General features: G+C 26.9%; 1 protein-coding gene across 1 annotated transcript; it reads left to right on the forward strand.

Moving 5' to 3' along the window:
- The first annotated feature begins 97 nt into the window (after nucleotides 1-97).
- Nucleotides 98-23,367, forward strand: LOC107438921 (uncharacterized). The gene is made up of 9 exons (XM_087164092.1): nucleotides 98-450; nucleotides 1,133-1,203; nucleotides 2,245-2,494; nucleotides 4,445-4,550; nucleotides 4,733-4,941; nucleotides 7,373-7,484; nucleotides 8,670-8,913; nucleotides 11,730-11,921; nucleotides 14,252-23,367. Exons 1-9 carry the CDS (start codon nucleotides 395-397, stop codon nucleotides 14,350-14,352), a joined length of 1,341 nt encoding a protein of 446 aa, XP_087020218.1. The 5' UTR covers nucleotides 98-394; the 3' UTR covers nucleotides 14,353-23,367.
- Nucleotides 23,368-23,471: the final 104 nt, after the last annotated feature.

Consider the following 23,471-nt stretch of genomic DNA (forward strand, 5'->3'; position numbering starts at 1 on the left):
ATAATTTTTTTATGAAGACTATTAATTTATTATAAAAATATTTCTTCAATGAACTTTACTTCTCATTAATTTTGTACAAGTTCGTTTAAATTGCATAATTTTCAAAATTGCTTTTTAGCAGACGCATTATTTAACAAAAATGAACAGTTGAATGCGTTTCTAATGGTGAAAAACAAATATTTACTTTTGGATGACATTCCAGGAATTAATGGATTACTCACGATTATTGCATTAAACTGACCTTTAAAATCAGCACAATATTTAATAATGAATTTGAAGTGATATATGAATAGCTCGTTTCTCATACCGCTAATAAAGAAAAATGAACAATTTGATTTTTGCTACTTTATTCCTTTTAAATATTTTTCTTCCCATGTCTGAGTAACTTGTAGATATGGGCAATGCTTTTTCTAACTGCTTCTGCAAAAAACATCGTATTGGTTCGATGAGGTATGTTATAGGTTTCTTTTAAAAAAATTGTATAAAATTACATTAAAAAAAAAAAAAACAAACTGTAGTGCTATGTAACAAGAAAATCTTTTCTCATTTTATCTATTTTGAAAAGATATTTTATTATAATCTTGATATTTGCATTAATGTGTTGCATAAGTTATTGGTGTTGTGAAAAGCCTAATTTATTTATTTCATGATAATAATTTTCTATACTACTATTTTAATGTAATAATTTTTTAATATTTGGTAGATTAAATATTTTGTGTGAAGGAAGCTGATTAATTATTATTATTATTAAAGTAGATTATATCAAGTTATTTTTCTTTCCCTAATGTTACTACTGATGGGATATGATATCAAGGTGTTTGTAAATTAAACATTTACCTTAAATTTAACATTTACCTACCTGTTTTTGAAGATTGAGATAGATTTTAAGTTTCATTTTATCACAGTTTCACATGTTGAATATTTCTAGATTTAGTAGTTACCTTTAATTATATCAAAATTAAAAACTAATTGGTTATCCAGATGTAATGTTACAATTATTACTATTAATGTTTTTTAAATGCATGTGTGTAAGTGAAATTTATTGAATTTAAGACATGACATTATTTTACTTTTTAGGTTGATTGAATTTCTTTAATATTAAATATTCATTAAAAAATTTAATTGCTTTCAGGGATATCACATTGCTTATGATTGGACTTGATAATGCAGGTAAAACCTGCACAGTGAAACACCTTTTAGGAGGTATGATAAAAATTTATGATTGTATTGGCATTTTTTTTATTTTTCCTGCATGGGTCAGATGTCCCCTTGCAATTAATTAATTTTAATATTTTTATCATCATATAAAATTTTCACCCAAAACATTTATTGAAAATTAAGCAAAAATCTAACCATTAGTGCTAACTAATTAATAAAAATTATTCATCAATAAAACAATTGAAAATTTTTAAAAACTAGGCAATAATTATTCAATTACTATTAAAATTTTGAAATACGCATTACACATTCAATTTTTATTTTACAAACCTATTTTTGCAATTTTAAATTATTAATTTATTTACCATTAATATCCTAAAAAAGTTTAAAGAAAAAACATTTATTGTTTTATATGAAATGAAATTGCTTAAAAATGAATGACTTCTTAATTTTGTAATAAATGTGACATAATTTTTGGCATTCATAAAATAATTGCTAGAGTGCTCAAATTTCCTAATGTGCCTGATGACTTTATAAGTTTTTTCTTCTTTTTTTTTCGTTAGTTTGAAAAGCATAATTTTTAAATTTTTTTATTTTATTTCGTATCTGGGTATCATTGTCAGAAAATTATTCTCTTTTATAAATAATTTCATTTTGAAAAAGTTGAAAATCTATAAATACTGTTTCAAGGTAAGTTACAATAACTTGATTTTTATAATTTTTTTTTAATCCCTTTTCATATTGATAAAACATGTACATGTACATTCTTACCTTAAGGCAAAAAGTCATAGAAAGACAACAGAGTAACTCTAATATATGACTTAATGTCTATTAATTGGTAGAGTATGAAATAATGTAATGATTTTTTTTCTAATTAATGGAGTTTTTGTTACATTGCTTATAATAGTAAAAATGTTCCAGACTTGAGATCTTTTAAAAATAAACTTTTACTTTCAGACGTGGATTTGATAGTAGTAGCACAAAATTATCCTTAATTTTCAATATTTTTACTTAATCCTAATTATTAATGCAAGATTTTATTATGGTTTTTCAATATGCTAAATTTTATAATTTTTCCCTCTTTAGCATCAACTGCTGATGCTGTTCCTACCATTGGTTTTTCTAGCATTTCTATAAAGGAAGGTAAAAGTCATATAACTATTTATGACCTTGGAGGTGGACCAAAAATTCGGGGTATATGGAAAAAATACTTCGCTTTAGTTCATGGAATTATCTTTGTTGTTGATGCTAGTAATCCTCAGCGATTTGAAGAATGTAAAAATGAAATCAGAAATGTTTTGAAACATGATAAAATTGCTGGGAAACCAATGTTGGTGTAAGTACTTGTGAATAATATTTGTTAAACATCTTTCTTTGACAGTTTTTTTCCTTTTATAATGTTCTTTACTGTCCAGATTTTCTATTTTTTACATGTTATTGTATTTTATGATGGCTGTTGCATATGTGTTGTTCAATAAATGTTTATACTATTTACATCAAATTTTATTAATTTAAAAATTTTTGATAGAAATCTGGTTTTGTAGGTAATTTTGGCAAGAATGAATTACAATTTATTTATTGAACTTGAATTTTTTATAATCGTCCTTGAGCCGCCACCCCAATTTTTTGGGTTTGAGACTATTATTGTTCAACTCCCTTGCCTTGTAATTTTGAACACAATCCAGAAGACAAGGGGACTCCTGGACCAGAAATTTGGCTTTGTGGAGGACAAATTGATAGAACTAATCCGCATTTGCATTACATGGTGAGGAAAACCACGAAAACCTCCCATGGTTAGCCTAACAGCAAGAGGACTTTAACCCATGATCCGTCTACCACTGAGAACATTTCACGTCAGCACTGTGGTCTGTGCAAGCCGGATGCGGAATTCATATCGACCAGCCATCGGTGGGATTTGTACCCGGTACACCTCATTGGAAGGCGAACGCTCTATACACTGAGCCATTATGGCTCAATGAACCTGAATTGACTAATATTTCTGATGACTCAAATTATTTGTTGTGTTCAAATAATATTATGTGTACACAAGATTAGTCAAATTCAATTTAATTTGCTAGCGAATCACATTTTTGTTTATTTTTCTCTATTAATTTAATTATAGTTAAATATGTAAATTACTAATAACAATTTTAGATTTTAATGTTTTCAAATTATTATTTTTTTTCTTCCTGACATGTGCTGATTTTATCTAGTTATTGAAAAAAATTATTCTTACCCCCACCAAAAAAAAAAAAAAAAAAAGGAGTTCTTGTGGTGGTAGTAAAAAAAGCATCAAAACTACAATAATGGGGAAAAATCGCAGAATTGTTCAGTTTATTAATTTTTGCTATTTTCATTACTCATTGTTTCTATGTTGTTTTTATTTTATTTGCAGTTTTTGTGTTTTTAAATTCAGTGTTAGTCAGTTGATATGAATTCAGTGCTGTATCAAGGATCGATAATTTCAAATTTAATTTTTTGAAAGACAAAATAAAATTGCATTGGTGTAATAGCATATTCTCTTCAGGCTTATGATTAACCCTCTCACCATTAGTCATGGCTTTTTTTAACTAAGCTGCAAAAAAAGGGTTAACTTATTATTCATAGAAAAGTGTGTTATTGGAAAATTTCACAACAGCTTTGTCCCAGGCTTAACTGCTTAGAGGGTTAATTAAGTTTCACAAATTGTTTTAGGCAAATATTGTGATGGGAATTATAAGACAGTTGCAAAAATTATTTTGTTCCTTCCATAGTTAGTTTATCACTCGGAATTAATGGTCTATTATTCCTTGATTAATGATCCTGTGCAGGGATCAGGGAACTGGCCTTGCACCAGAAAGATTCTGGGTTCAAATCCCAGACAAGGCATGGATTTTATTTCATTCTCTCTACTATCTGTCCTTACTGTGGGAGCAACGTTGACCCACCTAATACGGTGCCTCTGAAAGAGTGACCAACAAATCTGCCCTTCAGATGCCTGTATGATGTAGGTCATTATCCAGGTGGGCATTGGAAGAAAAAAAGATCAAAAATTAATTCATGAAGAAATCATAAACATAGTCTCATAAATGAGGAATAATCTATTTACTTCTAATAAGCTAAAGTGTTATTTTATTTCTAGGCTCATTAATACAGGGGGAAAAAATTAATAAATTTAAATATAAAGAGAGGACTATTGAATTTTTAAAGAAAAAAAAGTTTATCATTTCAGTTTATTTAATCAAATTTGAAATGTATTTTTTGAAATATTTACTTATTAGTTTGAATATATATTTTGAATTTCTAGTTTGGTTAATAAGCAAGACATTTCTGGAGCAGTTGATGAAACAGAAATTGTAAGGCGTCTAGACTTAGAAGCTTTGGTAAACGAACAGAAATGTCCTACTCGTGTTGTAAGTTGATTTTATTTTATTCATACTTTGTGTGCTGAATTATTTAGAAGTTCAAAACTATTTTTAATCAACTTTAATGTGAAATTATCATATTAAACTTTTCATATAACTCTTAACTTTTATTAAAATTTTTCACTACTTGGTATAGATAAATTCTTTAAATCTTAATTCTTAAAAAACAGGAAGCTTCTTGTGCCATATATGAAGATGCTGAATCTAAAATCAAAGATCCAGGCATCCAAGAAGGGTTTAGTTGGTTAATTGGGCTTATTAGTAGAGATTTTAATGAGCTACATCAGCGAGTACAAGAAGAAGTCGATGAACAAAAAAAGATGGAAGAAATTGAACAGGCTGAACGAATGAAAAGAGTGCAAAGGATACGTGAAGAACGGTAATAATTTAATTTGGAATAATTATTCAATAACTTTTTAATTTTTTGGAAATACTTTTGGAAAATTGTAAGTCATATAATTATTTAATACACAGCAAGAATTTTTAGATTTCACAGGAAGAATTTTTCATTTTTAGTTTTCACTATATGAGGATTTTGGGGCAATCAGAAATGTATTTTTGGTTTAAAAAACTCCAAAATTTTAAAGTAGGCAATAAGTCATTTGTGCAATTAACAAATTCCAGAAAATTTTAAAATACTTCTCCAGAAACAATAAGCAATGTAAAAATGTTTTTTTTTTAAATGTAAAATTTAATGTAAAAATGTGGCTCATGATTGCATTGCTCCAGGCCCTTTATTAAAGAGAGTAATTTGGATTTTGTATTTTTATAAAACATTAATTTAAGATTTAGCATCTTATAAAGAAAATTTATATAATTGTTTTATTTTAAACAACGATTTCAATTTATGCTGATTAAATGTATCATCTTATATTTTGTTTGAACAATATGGAGCTAATCAATGAAATAACTGTAGATATTTTAACAATGTAAATAATTAGAAATGTCGGTTAAGCAAAAGGGAAAAAAGAACCAAAGTACTGGTTTTTAACCATTTTGTTTTGTGAACTATTATTTTACGCTGAAAATCAGGGTTATAAATAGGTTTTAGTTGCAATTTTAAATATTTGTTTAAAATTATTGAATAATATTGAAAAACTCAATTAATTAATTCTCTATTTATTAAAATTAACTATGTATGAATCACAATATTCATAAATAAACTTTTGATAGTTTCATGTCCCCCAATTTCTTCTGAATTTCTTTTGTTTTAGAAATTTTATTTTTCAAGTGATAAAAAAGGTGAAGTATTAATATTTTAATAAATCAAAATTAAAATTTTTTTTTTGTCCACCACTGCCTGTAAATAATTTAATTAGATATATTAAAGGTCAGATAAAAGACAAGTTTATGTTCAAAAGTCTCGATAAAGGTTTTCTAAGAGTTTTATTAGTTTTAAAATTTTTTTATTTTAGTTTACTATTGCTGATAAATATATTATGCCTGACACTTAAATGTTGGAGGTTATATTTTTCTTTCTTTTATTACTTATCTTAGCAAAATATATTGGAATTGTAAAATAAATCAATATTTGATGTGTGGTTCTTGTTAGATAATGTGGATAAACTTCGTTGTATTTTAATCTATATTATTGCAGCTGAGAAAGTTTTGTTTTCCTTATTTTCCTAAGCACTTTTTAAACTTTTTGTATCCTAAGAAGGCAATTACAAACCTTATCAAAATTACCTTTAATTTATTTTGTGTTAAAATTCATATTTTTTGTTCAATCAAAATGAACAGTGCTTAATGTGCATTTTTGTTGATTTATTTAATAAATGCAATCTTTTGAAAGTCCTTAACTACGACTGTATATTTTTATCTGAAATTTAATAAATTTTAATTTTAAAATATTTAATGATTAGATGAAATAATATTTTAAGTAATTTTTTTTGTACCACTCATTTTTTTATTCTATGGTATTTTCAAGTCCATTCATTTTCTAGGTTTTTTTAATACTGTCACACTTGCTTATAACGAGGGCTTGTAAAAAATGGGTGCGAGAAAAATCATAAAAGTTACTTAAAAGTCATACATAGCAGATTAAGCATAAATATAGTACTTTATTTACTTTTTATTTCTGTATAGGACAAAGGAAGTTAGTTAATTTGCTATGGACTGTCATATCATCTCTTTATTTTGTTACTCAGGCAGGAGATTCTTTCGACTTTTGAAATTTCCGACTTTTTGGAGAGAAAATAAAAAATGCTATGTTAAATATCTACTTTTTCTTAATATCTCTACATTATTTTATTGTTTTACTTTATTATTTTTCTCTTTTATCATGATATATATATATAAAGCTTAACAGTTTGTTGAATTGCCATTCTACACTTATGATAAAAAAAAACTTCAATTTAAGTATGAAAATAATTTAAATGTTTTCTTTTTGTTCAAAATAGTTTCACATTCTTTTTTGTTTTATTTTTTCATGATTTTCGTTGATAGGTATTTTCAGACTCCTTGTTTTGTTACCACATACCTGGTTATTTTAATTAGGATAAAACTCATTACCTAAAAAAACATTATAAGTACCAAAAAGGTAATAAAGGTTAAGTGGAAATTTTATGAATCATAAAAATATTCTGGCTATAGTCAAGGTTCGTTCATTAAAAGCGAGCAATGTTCCATTAGAATTAAATTTGTACCTATTAAGTATTTCTGATTTTTTTGTTAAATCTGGATTTTCGTTAAACCAAGGTTTGTTATAAGTGAGTTTAACTGCTATTTAACTTTTCTAAGATAGCAATATATGTCTTTATTTCATAGATCATGCATTCATTTTTGTTGCTATTTTTTTTTGGTTAAAATAGAGAGAGACAGGCTGAAGCTGCTGCATTATCTGAAGAACAATCTAATGAATGTAATGATGATGATGATGATGTTATCATTGGAAATCCTTTTAAGCCATGTGATGTAATTAAGGTATGGTATTTACTATCACACAAATAAAAAATATTTGAATTCTTATTTCGTTCTCAATTCAATGCAACTTATTCATTGGAACCTTGTTTTAAAATAGAAAGTAATTTATTAAATATTTTCCATCATGTTTCATAAGAAATAACTGAAATTAAATTTCTGATCAATAATTTATATAAAATTTTAAATTATTAATAATTGCAATCTGATTTTGGTTGTTTTTAATGTAAAATGTGTTTTATTTTAGTAAATATTTTTAGAGAAAAAATAATATTGATTTTAATGAAATACAATGGTTAACTGATTATAGATGTTTCCATTAATAGTTTTATTGATTGAACTGTACTTAGCAGCTACAGGAAGCATTAGCTGAAATCAGACTTTGCTAAATTGTGAATTCCTAATTGTGGTTCCTATATTTTATTTATACATATAGGAATGCCAAAGTTACAAACCCAAACTTATAAAAGAAATGGGTTCAATTCTATCATAAATAGATGTGGTTTTTTGTTTTGATTTTTGGTAGTTCCTTTTTACAGTAATTTTCCACATAGTTTTAAAAATCTCAATGTTTCAGTACGATGTTAGGAAACATAAATTATGTGGCTTGCTGCTGAGTTATTTTCTTCTATTCTGTCGATTTGCGCTGATTAAATCATAGGTCTTGTCACTCTTGTTTTTGACAGTAATAACAAATTTTTTCATGGTTTTTGTAATCACGATATTTTAGATAAGCATGTAATTTAGAATTGCTCATTTTAGTAATAACTTTTTGACACTCTCAATTTCATAGTAAACTTATGTGATCTTATATAATTTTTTCTGGCAGTAATTGTTACAGAATTTTAATAATATTGAATTTTTTAATAGCATGATAGTATTACGACAAGCGAATTTGAGTAATCACTTTTTAATACTATCAATTCACGACTTTTTAATCTTAAATTAACATGTTTTTTTTTAATGATTTTTTCTGCATTTATTGCTTGGAATTTCTACATAGTTTTTAAAATCGATTATTTTCTTTACACTAGTACTAAGACATATGAATTTTCCCATCTTACCTTTCATTAAAAATTGATAAAATTTGTCCTTATTTTAAAAGTTTGTATTATTTAAGTTACAGTATGTGTGTACATATAAATTTATTTTTTAAAAATATATTTTATATTTACTATTGATTTTAAGGCTGAACTGGAGGAAAGAGATAGAAAAAAAGCATCAGAAACATCAACTCCTCTTGTTAAGGTGATTCATGTGAGTCCGACAAATAGTGTTGAAGCTAGTAATCGGGAAGAAGTTATACTTCAAGCACAACCACTAAATAAACATATGCTGAGTTCGCAAATGAATGGCCAATTTTCTAACCACGCTTTTATTACTGAAACTTCAAATGGGAATTTATCTTCTGTTCTCTTATATGAAGATGAGGGTAAGAAAATAGGTTTTTTTCTTCTTTTTTTTTTAAAAATGAGGGAAGAAGTTATACTTCAAGCTGTTATATATTAATTTTCAGCACATTAAAAAAAAAAAAAAAAATCGAGACATCGCAGACCAATATTTGAATTGTAAATGAGTATTTTAATTTCTTTTAATATTTTTAATCTGTTTTGTAACATTGGATGGTGGCTGGGTGGCATGTAAGCGAATTTCCCTTTTGTAAGTCTAGAAATCCCTTTGCAAATGATAATTCCCTAGCAGGCAGTAAATGGCTAAAGAGGAGTGACACAACGGTACGAGAACTTATCAGTGAATGCCAGATGGTGCTGTTCCCCCCCCTGTTTTCGAATTTTCAACGCGGATCGTGTGGTCAGTCAGTAGAATTTCTTCTTTTCAGATAGCTGAATATCTCTTTTAGGTCAGAGCGCTTTGGCTTAAAAATGGTCTATCAACTTTTCTGGATCCAGGCAGCCGATAAGTACAATTTTGTTTAACCGAACTTTAAATTTAATTTTTTTTATTGTTTAGCAAAGCACCTTAAAGTAATTAATATAAATTATTATAATCGTATAATATAACTTAAACTATGTTCATAAAATAATAATTACTCCGTTCATTTAAAACCATGTGCGGGATAATTTTTTTTTTAACCCATCCAAATTTTGTTCACTTACTAAATGGTTTCAAAAAATAATTTGTCAAAACAGTTAAAAATATTTTTTAGTAGGTGCAGCACTGAAACTTTGAATATCTAATGTATTCTAATTATTGATTTAAGTAGAATTTGTTTGTGTATGTATTTTTTACATATAGTCAAGATTTTTCTGTTTTAATACATTTTTATTTAAAATATTAATTAGTCTTTCACTATTGACTATGTTTCATACTATTTTTTTAACTATGAATAAACGATAGTTCACGTGCAGCCCGGTATCCTAAACCTCAAGGATTATTTATAATTCCTCTAAATAAATCTTTATTTTATTAGATTGCGTAGAGCAGATTAATTTATAATTAATTCTAATCCAAATTGCAACATGGGTAAACCGATTAATATTGTTAATTGATCTTGAGGCAAGTGACAAGCTTGCATGAGCACGTCGGAGAATGGTAATTGATATTAAGCGTAAGAAATGAAACGATTATTTTTTTAATGTTAAATCCCAACGTAATATATTTCAATATTAAGTTGTTTTCATAAATTTTGTTACATTTACACGCAACACAACTTATACTTTTAGTAAGTGGTTATTCCAATTACTATACGATCTAATTTATATCATTATTTTTATTAAATGATTAGTGATAATGGCAAAATATTCCAAAATACATTAAATGTTAGTTTAAAATGAACCATACATTAGAACAACAAAATCAAATTATAACCAAGCACAACCACTGAGTAAGCATATGCTGAGTTTGCAAATGAATGGCCAATATTCTAACCACACTTTTATTACTGAAACTTAAAATGGGAATTAATCTTCTGTTCTCTCATATAAAGAGAAGGGTAAGAAAATAGTTTTTCTTCTTCTTTTTTTTTTTTTTTAAAAAGGGAAGAAGTTATACTTCAGGCACAATACTACTCTTATTAACTTCTTTATTCTGTTTTTAAGTTATGTTTACTCTTTTAAATACTTTCATCATTTGTAAAATAGAATGAAAAAAATACATTAATATATTTTTTTAAGAATATAATAATAATCACATAATTTACAACAACATGCAAGTTATATTTAATTAAATATATTTTAATATTTCATCAGAATAAACTAGTGGTAGATTTAATTTTGAAAATGCAATTCTATTGAAAGTCTTTGTTTGGAATCCTGAAGAGTTTCTCTTCTAATTGCATAAATATTATATGTATTCAATTTTTTTTTAAATCATAGAGCAGTTACGACCATTTATAACTAAAATGTATTTAAAAGTAAAAACCAGTTTTATTTGACTTTATCTAAAGGCTTAATTATTGAGAAATCATATGAAATAAAGCTTTCTTTAGATATTAGACAATTTCCTTAAATGTTTGCTCCACCTATTTTAAGGTATCCCTAAAATAACATGTACGTTAGATATTTCTCACATTTCGAATGTATCAATTTATCCTTTCATTATTTAATAAGTTATTTATTAAGTTATTTTTAAAAGATGCAAGTAGAGTCCATATCTCTTTGAAAAGAAGTTTATTTTTACATATTATGGAAGTTTTTTATGTATAAGTTTGCAATTTATGCATAAATAAACTGTTTGAAAGAAAATATTGGTAGGCAATGTAAATTATATACTTTTTTAAAGAAAAACTACTTTTTTAAAACTAAAAAAAGTAGAAAAAGTAAGTAACGGTCCGAAACCTTAACCAAGATTAATTCAGGATTAAAATCCAGTTGAGACTATTTATAACTAAAAGGCGTTTAAAAGTAAAAACCAGTTTTTTTTGCATTATTTAATGGCTTATTTACTGAGAAATCATATTAAATTAAGCTTGCTTAAGACAATGTTGTTAAATTTTTGTTCCACTTGTTGCATCTCTTAAAATAACATTCAAGTTAAATATTTCTTACAATTTGAATGTATCATTTTATCTTCTCATTACTTAATACTTTATTTATTAAGTTATTATTAAAGGGGCTACCGTATCTTTTCTAAAGGTCACACGATTAAAAAGTTAGAAGTTTTTCTGAAAGTTTTTATTTTTGCATATTTTATGAAAGCATGTGTTTGTAAATTATGTTTAAATATGTAAACTATTAAAAAAAAAGTATTTGTAGACACTGTAAATTATAATTTGTTAAAAAATTTTTTCAGATGCTAAGAAAAAAAGTAGGAAGAGCAAGAAACGATTCAAAAACAGGATTGTTCCTGAAATCTCAGAGTCGAGCAATTTAAGTCACATATCCAGATTAGGAGATCTTCCACCTCTGAGGTCAAGTATAGATGGTGGCCTGAAGGGACAACCTTGCATTTACACATCTCCCAAGAGAAATATGCATCAAAATGGTAAAATCATTTTATCAAAATGATGCACCATGAAAGCAAATACTTTTGATAACTTTTTAATTACCATGAAATCACCACTGTTGGTTTGTTCATATGATTTTATTTTTGCTCAATATCTAATATATATAATTCTCTTACGTGGCTTCCAAATTTTGGCTATATTTCTTTTCCGCCGGTGGCAACGTTTGCTTTGTTTTGTTTACGTTACTATTTCTCTTACACGTCGAATCGCCCAATGATTGCTGCTAAAAATGTCACATGCCAAATCTAGGTGAGGTGGCTCAACATATAGCGCTTTTAAAAACGGAAACTGAAATAACCAGAGAGCATCAGCTGCGGCAATCTCATACTATTAAGCTAGGCAGAAGTGAGTAGTCTTTGTCGATAGATCTCTATTTTAGTATTTTGTCGAAAGCGCTTTATTTATTAGGAATTTATTTGACGATTTTTTATTTATATTACGAATTATACTATGGCACATTTCTAATAGGTTTAACGAATTACACGTCATTTATTTGAATTCAAATTTATTTTAATGGCTTAGTATTTACTAAAAAGATGTAATTTTTTTAAAAAAAAGGTTTTATATGGATTTGAATGATTGTTTTGAATTCTTAGAATTTTGTGCACTTGCAATGTACCTAAGTTAGTAGCGAGCGAAGCGAGCTTGGTTTGCGAAGCAAACCATATAAGATTGCATAGCAATTTTCGGGGGTTGGCGAGCGTTAGCGAGCAGGGGCACAGCCCACTAGTACTTCAATATTCAAATGAATAATTCAAGTAAAATAACTAAGCAGAGATGAAGTGAGAAACTTTTTGTGAGCATAAAAACCCCATTAAAAACATCTGCAAATAATTTATGGATTCTATCTACTAATTACCAACCTTCTTAATCAGTTTTTCATATTGACATATTTTTCTTTTAGCTTAGCTATTTTTCAGTTGTGAGTTGTCTCTAAAAAACAACATATTTCTGGCTTACCATAAAAAAGACTCATTGAATCAAACCATTCTGTTGGTGAAAAGAAAAATTATTTTACTTTTTTTTTTTAATGAATAGCACTAAAAAAGTTTTTTGAAACAATGTTTAATTTTTTTGAAAATTCTGAAATAATTACTATTTATATCAACATATTATTTTGAAGTAGTGTTTCAGATAAAAGAGAAGCATGAGAATCAAATTTAACCTACAGTTTTAGTCAGCCATAAGAACACTCACAATAATTTTTGCAAACTAGCTTTTGCAATAAGTAATGATAAAAAATTTTCAACATAGAAGAACAGAATTCCAACATTTGTGTATATTTTTCCTGTCTAACTATTAATTTATTCATGGTGCGTAGTGTTTTTAAAAAGTGCTGAAAGGGGCTTATTTTTGTTTTTTAAAAGCCCTTAAAGGTACTTTTTTATTGGGTGTTTTTAAAAAATGATTTATATTCTCTTTTTGAAAATGAGATTTTTTTTCTTTACCTTATCAATTTTCACTACGTATTATGCCAAAGCATGGTTTTCTCATTGTTTTACTCAACGTTTTCACAATTCATTGAGAACAATGCATTTCTTTGTATCGACGGTCCGTAGCGTATGAAAGCGCTAATAATTTTTTACATGTTTGATGAAATACTTGTGGTTCCGCATGTGGTATACTGAGCTGGGTTCTGTGAGGTTCTTGCACTCTCATGTGCTACTCAGCTGCATTTTGCAGGATATTCTTAAATTCAGGCTTTATTTTCCACCCTCTAAAATCGAACAGAAAAATCTTTCAATCTCTTTATGGTGGCTAATACAATCAAGAAGCCGGCCAGGTGGCCGAGCGGTCAGCGTGCCTGACTGTGAAGCCAATGGTTGCGGGTTCGAATTCCGCTCAGGGCATGGATGTTTCTCTCTGTGTGTGTTCTCTATTGTGTGATGTGTGAATGTGGTGGCTAGGTCCCTATAAATGAATGTGGTCCCTATAAACGGGTATGTGGCAGTGTGGCGTGGGTAATGTTGCTCGTCTCCGTGACTTAGGTTCACAGGTGCCAACTGGGTAACGTTAAATGAGCAACAACTCCGGCATCTTCCTAGACGAAGAACAAAAGTTCAGTGTCTGCCGTTAAAAAAAAAACGAAAATATAATCAAGAAAAGAGTTTTTTGTCAGACACTAGTCATATCATGATTGTGTAAAGTCTTTGAAAATTATTTTGCATTTTGTTAATGTATAAAGTGCTTTAAAATATTTTTATATGCGTAAAAAGTATTTAAAAGGTGCTTTTTTTGTTGAAAGATTTGGCTATTCACCTTGTTATTTTTATGGTAAATTAAATAAATTTTTTTATTACCTTTATAGGTAAAATAAATTGGGCAGTGGTTGATGAGTTGGAACCGTGCAAAGAAACTTCATTGGCTGGCTCAAAACGAGTGGAAGCTTGGTCAGAAGAACGGCATTAAGTTATGTTGTTTTGTAATCAAATTACAAAGTCGATGTTTTGTTTGTCATTAGGTTTTTTAAAAAACCATATAACATTTTATATTCATTGTATATACTAGTCAATTATAGCTTTAGCTGCATATTTTATACGGTATTTGTTTAGATTCAGTTTCTTATTCTCACAAAAAATTTTCACTTGTTTATGGTATTCATCAAAGATATGAACAAATTATATTTAAATTCACATATCAATTTTTAAATACATTTCATTATTCATTTAATGTGTGATTTTTTAAAAAAATTATTAGTATTTTTTAATTATAGTTTTTTACCTTGTTGGAAGCATGCAGATTTTATTTTGTATTTGCATTACAATTAGTAATTTTTTATAAATTATGAGTGACATATCAATTTTAAAAAACAAATCAGCATTTGTATAATTTTTTTTAGTTAATAAAACTAATCTTCGTTTTCTAATTTATTTTCTTAACTACTGGTATGCAGATTTCATTTTATATTTATGTTAGTCATTTTCTACTTAATTTTTAAAAAAATTATATCTTATTGATTTATGCAGTATGCAGAAATTTTTTTAATTACATCAATCATTACTTAATAGGTTTTTTTTCACGATTCAATAATTTTTTTGAATTTATTTCATAAACTAAAGCCTCTATATATGCTTATATGTTATGGCTCATTTAAGGTTGCTCAATTAGTTAGCTGTAATTTATTTTGTTACAAAATTTTCAATTTTATTGTTCGAACTCATTTTTACGATTATGATTTTACAATCATATTTATAGTTAAAATTTTTTTTTCTTAGCTAACTTGTTGAATTGATATTTTATACATGTGAATTTTTTAAATATAGTTCGATAGAGAGTGCAGTCATGGTGCTTTTTGTATTACAACTATTTTTATGAATCATTTTTAAAATACTATTCATATGCATATTCACATTTACATATTGATAACTGCACATACACAAGATTTATCTTATGCTAGTCTTGATGATGATCTGAAATATTTGATGATTAATGTCATGTTTTATTTTTAAATTCATTGGACAACAATTAAATCAGGATGTTTTTACAGTTTTATGTATCATTCCTCACATCCCTGTTCATAAGATTTGAAGTAACTGTGCATGCTTATCTGAAGCACACTACGTGACAAACCTACATGAACAAAATAAAGAGATTTTGCAAAAACCTGTAAGTTTAAAATTCTGACATAATGAGTGGAAATAAATCCCCAAATGAATGGTAATTTACTTCAGTTTTGTTATACCAATAGGAAAATTATGAACTAATTAATTTTAAAGCTCAACGATTTTGTGATGTATTTATCCTCTGATTAAATTTCATCCCATCACTAGAGAGAATTATGCAACATTATTCTAACGTTATTTTTAATGATTTGCATATAAACAACAAAATATTTATGAATTAATAAAAAAAATATACTTTTTAGGGCCGAATAATATTACATGGATGAAAATTAGACGTTAGTTTCTGTACATAGTAGTGATTAAAACAATAAATGATTTAACATCTTATTTTTGTTCATGTTATTTAAACTACTATATTATTGTTGACATGTTATTTAAAAATTTTTTTTTTTAAGGTGATATATTTTTTTACCCATAAAAATATCAATAAAAGTGTTATGTGAATATTTTATTGAAAAAGGAGCTTTATCAAAATAATTCCGTATGATTAGGCAATTTTGATTTACTTGTACACTATTAAAAATAGCACTAAATTAAAAAAAAAAATGCATGAATGTTTTAATATTTATATATATATATAATTAATAACTATGTATTTATTAATTTTTTAGTTGTATTTAAATAAGTGTCACAAATTAGCATAATAATTAAGTAATTATATGACAAATACTAAACCTCAAAATAATTTCACAAATTTTTTTCTTTTTACTAAGCAATTTTCTTGCTGGTAGAAAGAGTTCATTTGTGTCTTTTATCAATATTTTTCAATAGTTATTAACAACAGTGTATTGTGCTAATGTTTTCAACGGAGTGGTTATAGCCTTAGAATGCTGACCTAGCCCATACAAAGTAAAAGTACAACTCAGAAGCGAAAAAAAAAGAAGAAAAGACGAGCATGTGCAGTTACTTCAAGATTTTCTTCGGAAATGGGACAAAAACTACAACATCTCCCTATTGTCTTGTTTTAGCTAAGAGCTATTTGCCAAAGTATTTATTGTGGCATAGTAATTATTGGATTAAATTGATTGTCTCAATAGTTTCAACGAATATTTAAAAGTGATGTGTTTTGTTATGAAAGTATTTCAATATTATTTTCATTTGAGATAAAACTTAATCTTTAAACATAATTCAAAATGTTTTAACCATGTTCTATTAATTATAAAATTATTACAATTACTGTATTGTTTTAAAATTAATATGTAGCTTTTTTTCCTAATATTTATTCATGCATTCATTAATGATTTTGTACAGATTATTAAGTTTTGTGGAACAGGGCTATTTGAAAGCTAAATTAAAGAGACAATTTATTTTAATGCTTGAAATAAAATTTTTATGTCATTGTTATTTGGGCTAAAGGACTTAGTTGGTGCAAAGAATTTGAAAAATGAACTTTTTTAGTACAGAATGCATTAAAAGTTCAAATACCTTAAAATTCCTTATCTTTAAACATCAAAGATATAAATAAACACTCATTAAATGAGATTAAATACAACAGAAAGGCACAAATTGTCATTAATCTTTTATGACATGCCATTTTATTTTTAATATGAACCTATGCTCTTGATATTTATGTAACATCAAATAATATTTATCTAACAATTTATTACAAAATATAAATAAGCTGATTATTTATATTTTGTAACAGAATTGAGATACAAAGGCATTTTAAATTTTAAAAATTTTGTATGATGTGCTATAATATTTCTTAATCTTTCAATGAAAATATAACTAGATGAATAGTGCGCGAAATGAAAAATGGAACATTTTAATAACTGATTGTCATGCATTAAGATGAATCCTAATGGTGCAAAGAATTGAATTTAAATATATGCACACATGCATTAATGCAAACAATATTTTAAGTTAGCATATCAAAATCACATATCTTTATTGAATAAATTTAGCTTCTTTTTGATGAATTTTTACTTGACCCTCAAAATATGCGGGTGGGGTCATAAAGTCGCAATTCGGAAAAAATAGTTCTAATATTTTAGACCAGAGATCAATCATAAGTTTGTGCTCCTTAATGTTGATTTTGTTTTTGGTATAATTCGTTATTATACCCCTACTAGCAAATAAAAATTTTTTTTGAGCGCATTCAAAAATTCATTTACTCAAAAAGATAATTCTACATAAAAAATTATAATTTTTTTTTAATAATTATTTATTTTAGCATTGTTCAAAATTTTTTTTATGTATAAAGTATACTCATTAAAACATCATTTTTAAAACTGTTATTTTAAATGATAAAGTCTAAAATTTTGTCATAGTATTTTTTTTCTTCTTTTCTTTCTTTTTTTTAATAATAATAGTTTCTGAAAATAGTTTTTTATATTGAAAATTTAATTATATGGCTATTCAAAGTAATATACTTTAAAATAATTCACAAATTTGCAACCTTACAATTTTAAAAGCTGAATTAATCATCTTCATTGAATCAATTTAATTATGTGCAAACATTTTTTGATTTTCTTAAATAGCTCCAAAAATGTGATGAAATGCACCAAAAAGTGATATTAACTATTAGGGACCTAAACTTTCGCCTGTTCTTCTGCCAAACTATTAGCATAATATTTTCCAGATTGCATATTTTGAGTTTCAAGAGTACAAATCCATTGTAAAATGCATGTTTATTCAGAGGAAGTATGTTTTCGTACATAAAAATATTTCTTGCACATGTAAGATAGCATACAGTTGGACCTCTATTTAACCAAGTCGCTAAATCCCAATAAGTTCGTTATATGGAAAATTCGTTAAATAGAAAATTACCTTTTGAAATACTTAACACAAAACAGGTTTTAAATTCATAAACACTAGACGTAATTAAAATAGCAATTGCAACACCTTTTTCTCATAAACTAGTAACTTCTATTTATTGTATAAATTCTTAACCACAAAAAAATATGCATGGAAAGCAGGAATAGAGCAAAACATCATCCAGTGTTACACTATCATGCTACATGCATTTTCAACTAAACCTAAATTTATGTATAAAATTCTACCTGCATTTATTATAAAAGTCATTTTAAACATACATAACCACATGTGTTCTTAAGTTTAATTGCTACTGATAAAATCCATTAATTTTGTCTGAGATTTTCGTTTGAAATGCAAATAAAAAGGGAAAAGGATTTTACTGCTTTCTCTAAAAGTTAAGTGGCTTCAAAAATCGATGCAAGGTCATTTCTCCCATGAAATGCGTTAACAAGTTTGAAATGTTCTGAAATATTTTGGGAAATAGGGAGAGTGGATCTCAAAGAAAAGTTACTTAAAGTGAAAATTCACTTCGCTATTTGGAATTTATTTTACGAAGAAATTTCCAAAGTGCTCTTGGTTCCTTGAAAAAAAAATCGAAAAATGGTAGTTTGTTAAATAGAAGTCCAACTGTATTTACTTTTAGTTTTTGAAACTATTAAGATTAGATTTTAGTTTTTGAAAATTAGACCTTTAGATCAAATGTTATCAAGATGTTCTATTACCCATCACTTTTTCTGTTATATTTACTAATCTATTATAGATAAATGTACTTGAATGTAATTTTATGATAAAAATCAATATTTGAGTACCTGGTTGTTTACAAAAGAGTTGAAATTGTATTTACCATCGATTTGTGGATAATTGGTAAGCTTTACCCCAGTTCCAGTTACTAACATCAACATCATTTTCACTGAAAGCTATAAGACATACTATTTTCTGATAAATTTAGCACTAAGTGTCTTCAAAAAATATATCAACATGTGAATTTTGAAATGTGCAATAGTCATGATAAAGTGCCTCTTTATATTGTTTTTACAGTGTTATTTATTACTGACTTAGCATTGATGAGTAATAAGAACGAAAAGCAATGTTTGTGAGGTTGAAACATGACCAATTTTAATCTTTCTGCAATTTTGTAAATTTAAAATGTAATTATGTGTAAATATGCATTTTTTTATCACAATGCTCTGCTTTTAGGGGTATCAGTACTACTAGTCATTATATATTTTGCATCAGTGTTTTTTATATTCTTCTAAATGTAACTTACTAGTCAGCCAGCATTGTTTTTAAAAGTATATGTACTTTTATTTCCCCTTTATATTATTCTCTCAAAGTCGAAGTATTAAATACATGGACATATATTTCTGTTATGAAACATGTATTTTGTTAAGTTTGATTTATAAGAAGTCCATTTTTAATTTGATTAATTTAAACTCTTGGGCTGATGAGGTAGGGGTGTCACGCCTCCAAAACTTATGATATTGTCTACCATATAAACAAAAGTTCTCCAAATATTCTGGTCCCTAGCTAATGGATAAACATACCCTTTAGCATTTGATGCTTTTGAAATGTATTTTTTTTTCAAGTGATAACGAATTAAAGCAATTTTTTTTAAAAAAAAACCAATAGCATTTTAAGAACTGTCATTTGAATTTAATATCATGTTCACTTATCTAATTGATCATTTACATTTCTATTTAAAATTAATTTATGATTGACGAAATTCATTTAATTCTTATTTAAAGTATTGCGTTTTTTTTGCACCAAATAAGATGTTTTTTAAAACTGTACTATTTTATTTTTTATTTTGTAGTAGTTAGTGCGTATATGGATTAGTACTATTGTTTGTAATTAAATATTCCTGCCATTCTACTTGATTGAGGAACTGAAGTCATTACCTATTTTTTAAACTTAGAATTAATTAGTTATGTGTTTTGATGTTGAAGACTTATCTTATAAAATAGTAATGTTTCTTCCCTCATTTTTTATTTATTTTTATTTATAAAAACTTGTAACAGACTGTAGTCATTGTAATTCCAAATATTTCAATGTACAGTGCAAAAACTGTGACTAAATGTCAACTTATATGGTGCTGCTTTTTACTGCAATAATTTTCTTTTTAACCATGATTCTTCTACTTAGTTTTATAAATGAGTAAGTTTGTTAGGGTACATTGGAGGGTAATTTCATTGGTAAATTTTGTTTGGTCTATATTAAATGTGTTTTGATTGAATTTTGAAGTCTCAGGGATATGTATGAACAATTTAAAGTACTTGTGTAAAATCCCCTCGACCGTCTTCGGCAAAACCTATAAAAAGGCACTAACAATGAGAAACTATGTACGAAATTTCTTGGTTATTCTCTTAAAGTTTTTTATTGAAGTAATTTTGTTGAAAAATTTTGTTGTTGTTAAAATCTAACAATTTCATAGTTTTTTTAAAAATTGTGCCATTTTTTTTTTTACCCCTTCCTTCTCGCTCCCATGAAAATGACGGGGTGATGTTTCGCCCCCTGTTTCTCGCTCCCATGAAATTTCCAGACTGGAGTGTTCAGTAGTAATGCTCCAATAAGAATAAAACTAATTCATTTATTTCGCCCAGAAAACATTTTATTTCTCATTTCACACACCAGATGGCAGTACCAGGATATTTTTAAGGTAATTGTAGATAGTTAGTTTATTTTAAACTAGATGTCAGCACTAATCAAATACACGTATTTGGCAAAATAGACACTTTTATGACCGTTTTATTGAAAATTAACCAATCGCTAAGGGGTTAAATGTATGTATATTCTAAAACATCAATTTCAATATTTTGTTTTTTTAAAAAAATTACTTTTTGTTATAAAAATAAAACCATTCTCGCAACGATCGGCTGTGGGCCAGGGTGGTCATAATGGTTAAGGATCCACAATTTTGTAATTGTGGCAGTTTGGCCAGCACTGTGCACATGTCTCCCTTACTTCCTAGGCAAGCTGCTACCCATTGGTCTGATGCTGGGTAGGCTTAGTTCTACATAATGACAGTAAAGTGCCTTAACCACTGATTCATCGCTGCTCACTTTTTGTTATAGTTCTCATTAAATATGCATATTAAATTATTGGGTGTCGATTTGGCGGAATTTATGCCAACTATCCTGGTTGACGGAACTTTACACATGCACTTATTTTATAGCTACTAAAAGCATTTTTGACAGTAAAATTAAGTACTTTATATGACGAGAGTTTTTTTCAGACTCAATTTAGATCTCCTACAAGTCGAAACCATGTAGCTTGGGTTAGTTTTTAAAAAAAAAATTAATTGTCACATACTTAAAATTTATGGGATGACTTTTATAATTTTACTTGGGTGGGTTAGATTTATTAAGCTATTTTTGGAAGTATAAGGATTCACAGTCTTTTTGTGAGTGCCTGTGACTTCTTTGCAAACAAATTTTTTTACATAAGTTTTTTCTTTAAAAAAAAAAATTGATAGTAGTATTAATAAAATGAAGCAGTTTATAAATTAGTCATCAAACATTTTAATGTGTTTGTAAACAGGTTTCTATTCCTTTGCTTTCATATATCAGAATTTAAATTTTGTGGCTTTGAGTATAGTATATCTCGTTGTATAAATTTTAATTTTTTTATTTCTGGCAGCAGCATTTGATGTGTACATCAGTCGCTGGTCGTTGTATAAGCCTGCCCCCTATTTTTGATTATGAAATAGCAAATTTCTAGTATCTCGGTGGTATAAACCGATCACTGAAATAAACAAATATTAAAAATCTTAATGTTAAAAAAAATAATAACAATTAAGTCTGCAAAATTTTTTTCAAGTTAAAAGATTGCACATTTTTCTCTCTGGACGGCATACATTTTCCCGGGTATAAAGATGCATAACGTTATTGTATTCTATCCTAAAGTTTTTAAATACGTAGCGTTTTAAAAATTTTCATTGTGTTATATATTTTAAAATACTTTTGAATAAATTATCTTAATTTTTCTTATTCTTATTTTTTAAAATTTAATTTAACCCATTGTCGGTTCTGCACATAAAAAGTCGTATTTTAAATTGCAGTCTTCTCCGCATATCAAAACTGGTTTTTCCACGCAATTAGATAGGGAAATAGTGTATTGTAGAAAAATATTCTTCCAATTTTGCCCATATTCTAAACCGCCAATAGGTTAAAATGTTTCTGAAAACAACAACCTTTCTATGTAAAGAAAATGAATAAAAATGCAAAATTAATTGCATATAACATATTAAAAATAATTTTTGAAAGGGGTAAATTGACACAGAGTTAATCGTATCTATTTCATAATATTGTTTATAATGCATCGATATTTCACGATCAACGAATGTCTGACTTTATTATGAGTGTACAAGTTGTCTCCTTAATTTGCGTAAAATTTTGGAGGTTTGAAAAGTCGACTTATACACCGCTATGTAAGACAATTCAATTTCCTCAAAATTAAATTCTTTTTTTAATGTATTTATACGAATGCTTTAATTATTATATAATTTTTGAAAGTCTATTCAATGACAATGTATCGGATCCTCTGACAAATTTTCTCTCCTGAATCGTATAATTAGTAATAGTGTTTTTCTGATATTTTTTTTTAAATGTTAAGAATTTTTCTACATTTCTGTTTAATGCACATCAGATATGCCATATCTTCTTTCCATATTTTTACGTATTTTAAACAGTTAAAATTTATAAAACATTGGAATTATTTCCTTCCACCCTTCCCCCCTCAACAGTGCACAAAAAGGCTGAATTTAAAAGCTCAGTTTTTATACCTAATTTGAATCGAATTTTTTTTTTTACTCTTATTGTCTTGCTTCAAATGATCTTAAGAATATGGTGTATAAAATATGACATGTCATTTTTAAAGAAGCATGTATCAACATAGTTTTTATTAAAAAAAAATAAATTATTTTGTTAATGGTATGAAATAAGTATTTGCAGTTTTGCATTCTTTGATGATGCAATTTGTTACTTACTTATAATAAGCAGTTAATTGTATGAATCTTGTTTTTATCAATAAAAAAATATTTGTAAGATTTTGTTGTGATTATTTTTAAATTTTTTCAGGGGAACTACTTTTATTTGGATTAATTAAAAACCAGAATCAATTCAAATATTTGGATATCTAAATAATTGATTA

The sequence above is a fragment of the Parasteatoda tepidariorum genome, chromosome 5, assembly GCF_982258835.1.
Source record: "Parasteatoda tepidariorum strain Cologne lab strain chromosome 5, Ptep-v5.0, whole genome shotgun sequence".
NCBI lineage: Eukaryota > Metazoa > Arthropoda > Arachnida > Araneae > Theridiidae > Parasteatoda > Parasteatoda tepidariorum.

What these genes read in the sequence shown, in the direction of transcription:
- LOC107438921 (XM_087164092.1), top strand. Translation starts at nt 395, where the DNA reads ATGGGCAATGCTTTTTCTAACTGCTTCTGCAAAAAACATCGTATTGGT. An exon ending in GCTGGGAAACCAATGTTGGT is followed by an intron (nt 2,495 to 4,444) that starts GTAAGTACTTGT and finishes TTGAATTTCTAG; the next exon opens with TTTGGTTAATAAGCAAGACA. An exon ending in GAGAAATATGCATCAAAATG is followed by an intron (nt 11,922 to 14,251) that starts GTAAAATCATTT and finishes TTACCTTTATAG; the next exon opens with GTAAAATAAATTGGGCAGTG.